The following is a 6,000-nucleotide window of genomic DNA, read 5'->3' on the forward strand; positions in this document are numbered from 1 at the left end:
CTCTCATCCACAGTCTATCTCAGGTGTCCAGCAGGCGGTGATTCGTCAGTCTCGGGCCTTCCTGTCCTTTGAGCGCATGCCAGAAATCCAGCTCAGCCAGCAACATTCACACCAGGCCAAACCCTGCCTGTGGTTTGCCACTGTCAAGTCTCTGATTGGCAAAGGAGTGATGCTCGCTGTGATCCAGGGCCGCGTGGTGACCAACGCTCTCAACATTGCCAATGAGGACTGCATTAAGGTGGCTGCGGTCTTAAACAATGCCTTTTACCTTGAAGACCTACATTATACAGTGGAGGGACGAGACACCCACTACTTCATTAAGACCAGCCTGCCTGAGAACGACCTGAGTGCACTGCGGCTCACCTCAGGCAGGAAGTCACTGGAAAACGGTGTAAATGTCACAGTGTCCCAGTCCACAACGGTGATGAACGGGAGAACACGGCGCTTCGCTGACGTGGAGCTGCAGTACGGCGCCCTGGCCCTCCACGTGCGTTACGGGACGACGCTGGACGAAGAGAAAGCGCGAATCCTGGAGCAAGCGAGGCAGAGGGCGCTCTCGAGCTCCTGGGCCCGTGAACAGCAGCGCGTGAGGGACGGGGAAGAAGGAGTTCGGCTGTGGACAGAGGGGGAGAAAAGGCAGCTGCTGAGCAGTGGGAAGGTTTTAGGTTACGATGGCTACTACGTCTTGTCCATAGAGCAGTACCCCGAGCTAGCCGACAGCGCTAACAACATCCAGTTCCTACGGCAGAGTGAGATAGGGAGGAGGTAACACGCTGATTTCTACCCCGTGACTGTCAAAGACTAACAAAACGTTTTAATACAAAATGGATGTCACAGACTGAACTGACTGAAAACTAGCCACTGAAGAGACCCCATGTTTGCAAATTAGTTTTATTCTGAGGACGGTAACATAGTATGTATGGACTGATGATGTAACCATCACCACAAGGCAACTGACCTGACACATTATGAAACTACAGCTGTGATGGTTTGAAACAGTCTTCATGCGCCTGCAAAATTTCAGTCTTTTGCCTTTTCTCTCTTTCTTTTTCTATCTTTACTTTCTTTCTTTCGCCATGTCGTCTGCACGCATGCCCCCCCCCCCCCAGGTAGGCAGGGCTAACCTGAGTGCTATAATCATGTGCTATTTATCTGTGAAACTGGGGGATGTTGACACTTCTAGCCAACTGAGCATTTCAACAGCCATCACAACCAGATGAGCCTGCAAGCATTTAGACAGTTGTAAACTGTCAGAGCAGTAAGTATGACAAATGCCTGTGGAACCCTAACAGATGTTGCAGGTATAATATCTGTGTGGGTCCAGATGTGACCCGTCGCTCTGGGTTATAGACCTCTCTGAGCCACGTCTATTGTTTCCGTGGCTGAAGTCCGTGGAATGGACTGTTGTGGACTCGAAGATCGACGAGCGACAGACACAAAAAAGGACTACAGTTTGTACAAAGGAAAAAAAGACTGATTTTTCTGTTTGGGGTTTGAGTTTTGTTTTTATATATAAACTTGCTTCAGACGAAAAGGGGATATAAAAAAATTACAAAAAAGTGTTTACATACTATTACCTATACCACTATTACTACTATTACTACACCACCATGATCTGAAGTAAACGAAACCAGAAACTTTGAGTTTGGTTTTTGTTTCTTTCTTACTGATATCTATGATCTGTCTGGTCGGTTCTAAAACCTCTCCTCCTAATCCCCTGTGCTTTTACAAGGTCTATAAGATCGTACAGTTTCAGACCACTATCAGCAGCGGCGTGTGAGGGAGCAGGGCAACCACGGCTGTTTGTGATTCTTTGTGGATGTACTCTTTGTGGACCGAGTGGGCTCCCTGGTCCTCTTGTCAGCCCAGGTGTCCTTCACTTCTGCAAAATGTGACTCAGCCTCATAATGCATAGACCTTGTGCTTTTATCGGTCGAAGGTAGTAGTGTTGCTTGCAATAGAAACATGTTGTCATGGCTTTGGGGGGGCAGGGTTGCTGTGAGTAGTAACTAATCGTTGCTTCTCTCCTCATTTTTGCTCGTTTCTCCTTCGAGGGACTGCATCGCCATCAGTGACTTTAATGAGTAACAGTAATAGATCAAAAATCGATGTGGACGTTTTCTCATTGATTGTGGGTCTCTGTACTGTTTTAGAGGAGTTTTCTTTGTGTGTATGTGTGTTTACAAGGGTGGTACGGCAACTTTAACCATTTTCAAGGAAAGAACAGGAACTTTATACAGAGAGTTAACATCATATGCTACCAATCTTTTTTCAGAGACAATTGAGATGAGTTGACAATGTTTTATGGGTTTATCTTTTTTTATTTTGAAGGTTGAGAAATTCCACTTATCCGTACATCAATATTAGTCTCAGAGAAAGTAATTTATGTACAGTGTTTCTACAGTAAAGAATAAAAAATCCTTGAAACTATTGCTGGGTTTTACTGTGTTGTACGTCTGTTTCTTTTTCTCTCCAAACAGTAAAGGAAGTTCCTAGCAGAAATGAACATGGTGTCACAGTGTGATGAACAACTGCATGTCCCACAATTCCCCAGTTGCTCCATGCAGCTTTGTGGTATTGTTATTGTTTACAGATACTTGCACTGATACAGGTGGGAAGTACTGCACCACTTTGAGGCTTGTATTTGACTTTATTCTTTCCATTTTATGCTACTTTAAACGTTTTCAGAGGGAAAACACTCTGACAGCTATAGATACCAGTAACATTAAAAACACAAAAAGTAGTAAAAATACAAAGGAGCAGTGTCCACAGTTGTTGTGGCCCCTTTATGATATGTTTGAGTGATTAGTAGGTTGATCCCCTTAAAACTTCACTGCCCAAAAAGGTAAAGTTATCCCCTTACATTTATCCTGTGACCCTTTCAGAGGCGACACGACCTCTAGGTTGGGAACCACCAATCTAAACTTTTGAACTGTAGCGTAGTTTCATTTTGATTGTTTCTGACTGAACTTTTGTAACATCTGGTTGAAGCAGAAGTACTTTCAGAAACTGAGTTGAACGCAGTATGAATGGTGAGAAGGTGAACGCTTTTACACTGTCTTCACTTTACTTCCCAGCAACTGTCTCCTCCTCTCATTCTTGCTCGAACTTTATTACGACAAACACACTTGGCTGACAGTGAGGCTGACAGAGCGGGTTAAGACTTTGTGCTCTCTCTTTCTCTCTGGCAGCAGTAGCCTTATCTCAGCTGCATCACACTGACTAGTCATTTAGGTTATGTCAACAAGGATTTTCTTTCATTCAGACTCTGATTCATGTTAGATCATTTATGCAGAACTTTGCTCCCTCTCTTTCATGGTTTCTCCGACTGCATTGAGGACAGCAGTAACCTGGGGGAGGAGCAGGGGGCTCCTAACAGGATGGCTGCACAATGTAATCAGAATAAAGCCATTCTACTGTGGATTCCCCGTGTATCTCAGGAACGAGTTATATTAACCAACTTGACAGAATGTCATAGAAAATGGAACTACAGTTAGAATTCTGACTTCATACTCAGAAGTCAAATAAAAACATAAAAATAAAGTCAGAATTCTGAGAACAATTCGATTAATCCTAAATGGCTGCATCAAGTCTGCATTCAGAGACTAATGCCATAAAATCATTGAAATGGCCTGCACATATATGCGCAAACGGGAGTGGAAGAGAATAATATGGATAAATGAAACTGACAAACTCTACAAGATCAGCCTCGATGGAGCAGCAAGAGAATCTGACCAACGTCACGTTGTAACGTGAACCCTGAACATCTGCTATGAATTTCTGCATCCTGAATATGTTATTTAATCTAGAGGCCAAGGCCTTGACTTGGTGCACTTATTTATTAAGTCAATGAAGACTCGCTCTCTCTTTTTTCCTCTCCATCGTCCATCTTTTCCTCAGTCTGCCACTGCTTCTTCCCCATGAGAGTGCTTTGTCACTCCTGCTCTGTTCTTCCCTCAGCAGCGCCTTGGCAAATATAGCATGTGATTCAATTGTAACCACTCCCTGTGTTTGTGTAGTATCTGCCTCGCGCTCTTTGTTTAGTGACCAAAATCAAAGTGCAGCCCAGTCCAGCCATGCAGAAAGTGCTTAATGTGTCTCAGAGGACTGTGGTTTTCAACAGGAGGTTAGAATACCAAGCTGCCTCAGATGAACATATTTTATCAGCGGGGGTTTGCAAGTGTGAATGCCAGATTTCAGGCTTTCTGCACACTCCATACCCCAAAGGCATTTCAATACATGCCCAAACTCTCAACTACCTCCATTGTGAACTTTTGTTCAGCGATCCGTGCAAGCATGAGGGAACAAACAGTAACCAGGTCTTGGTCCAAAATGCTCTTCTCTGGGAAAAATGTGTCCCTGAAATGTTCTTGGCAGGGAGCAACTGTCAAAACAATTAACAAATTTGTATGTTGTCTCCTTATCCCTTCACATTCAGCCACCGAAACGGTTATAAACAACCTTTTAAAAATCGCCAAAACACACCTGACCCTTTACATTTTTCTGCTGTTAAGAAGAGATTGCATTGTTGGTGATATTATCTCAAACCGCCAGCTTCCACTAATTTCTAATTCAGGCTGTAAACTAATGTGTTTATCATTTATTTATATTATTTTTAAAAAAAGTTTTTCATGTCACCTCTGCAACAAAGTCTAAAGGTTGTACTCTGCTGTACATATTTGTTAAATAAGTAAATCTATCTTGTTAAGATAAAGTATTAGACATTCAACTAAAAAAACACCTCCTGTCAAAGCATTGACAGAAATGATGTCAGGGTCTGTATTCCATGCAGAAATGGGCTGCTGGATGCATTTAGTGCCTCCGTGTGTGGGCACGTCAGCAAAAGTGTTGAATAGCAAATATAATACAATGTGTTTGACATTGTGTGTTTGTGTTCAGCAGCTGTATCAGTTGAATGAATGCTTTAGTGTGTGTGTGTGTGTGTGTGTGTGTGTGACAGAGATAGTTCTTCCTGTATGCATGGCAGTCAGAAGGAGAGAAATAATGAAGTATCTGACTACAGGCCCATAATTTTCCCATGAATATCTTGCTAGCAGAATTTCAAACAATACTTGCAGATGGAATATTTGAAGGGAATTGAAAAAACTCTAACTTGGCATTTGGGTTTTTATTAAAAAGCACAGCAAGGACCAACAACACAGGTCAAGATCCAGAGTTTAGCCCTTTATGGGAAGTTGTATTCGTGCGGTGGCAGTAGGAAAAAACTGTACTTTAAAGTATCTAACAGAACATGAAGTGACATTTAGTCAGTAGCCATGCATTTATGATGTACAGGTGCAAAAGCTCATGGAAATCAAAAATCCATCTCAATACATTTGAATATTAGAATAAAGAATGTAAGATGTCTATGAAGATTCTCAGTCATCCAGGTCATAGTTATCCAACGAAGGTTAAAATGAAGGGCAACTGGACTTGGTTGAAGCTACTAGAAGACGTTTCGTCCCTCATCCAAAGGACTTCTTCAGTTCTGACTGACTGGCAGGGAAACTCAGCTATTTAACCTCAGTGGGGTCGTTGGCCCGGGTCATCGATACCGCTGGTTCGTTGGAACACTAACGAACCAGCGGTGACCCGGGATAACGACCCCACTGAGGTTAAATAGAACTGAAGAAGTCCTTTGGATAAGGGACGAAACGTCTTCCAGTAGCTTCAACCAAGTCCAGTTGCCCTTCATTTTAACCTTCGTTGGATAATAAAGAATGTATAATACACAAATGTCCTTGAAGTGGCCTAGTGGTGGTATAGATATATCCAGGTGCCTGACCATGCAGGACTCTATATGTAAAAATGAGCACCTTAAACGGAGTCCTGAACCTGACCGGGAGCGAATGTAATGAAGACAGGATTGTTGTTTTGTGACTCATCCAGCTATAACTGGTATAGCAGCGTTTTGAACCATTTGTAGACGGTCCAGAGACGGCTTGCTGAGGCAGCTGAAGAGGGAGTTAAAGTAGTCTAACCGGGATGAAATAAAAGCCT

General features: G+C 43.1%; 1 protein-coding gene across 13 annotated transcripts in view; it reads left to right on the forward strand.

The window, feature by feature from the left end:
- Nucleotides 1–2,430, forward strand: part of tenm3 (teneurin transmembrane protein 3) — an 818,277-nt gene extending 815,847 nt beyond the window's left edge. For all 13 annotated transcript variants that reach the window (XM_046046662.1, XM_046046670.1, XM_046046663.1 and 10 more), the window contains one exon: nucleotides 14–2,430. In XM_046046662.1, coding sequence (XP_045902618.1) covers nucleotides 14–769 — 756 coding nt within the window. In that variant the 3' untranslated portion in view covers nucleotides 770–2,430. The remainder of the gene's footprint in view (nucleotides 1–13) is intronic.
- Nucleotides 2,431–6,000: the final 3,570 nt, after the last annotated feature.

This window comes from Micropterus dolomieu, linkage group LG04 (genome assembly GCF_021292245.1).
Source record: "Micropterus dolomieu isolate WLL.071019.BEF.003 ecotype Adirondacks linkage group LG04, ASM2129224v1, whole genome shotgun sequence".
In the NCBI taxonomy this organism is placed as follows: domain Eukaryota; kingdom Metazoa; phylum Chordata; class Actinopteri; order Centrarchiformes; family Centrarchidae; genus Micropterus; species Micropterus dolomieu.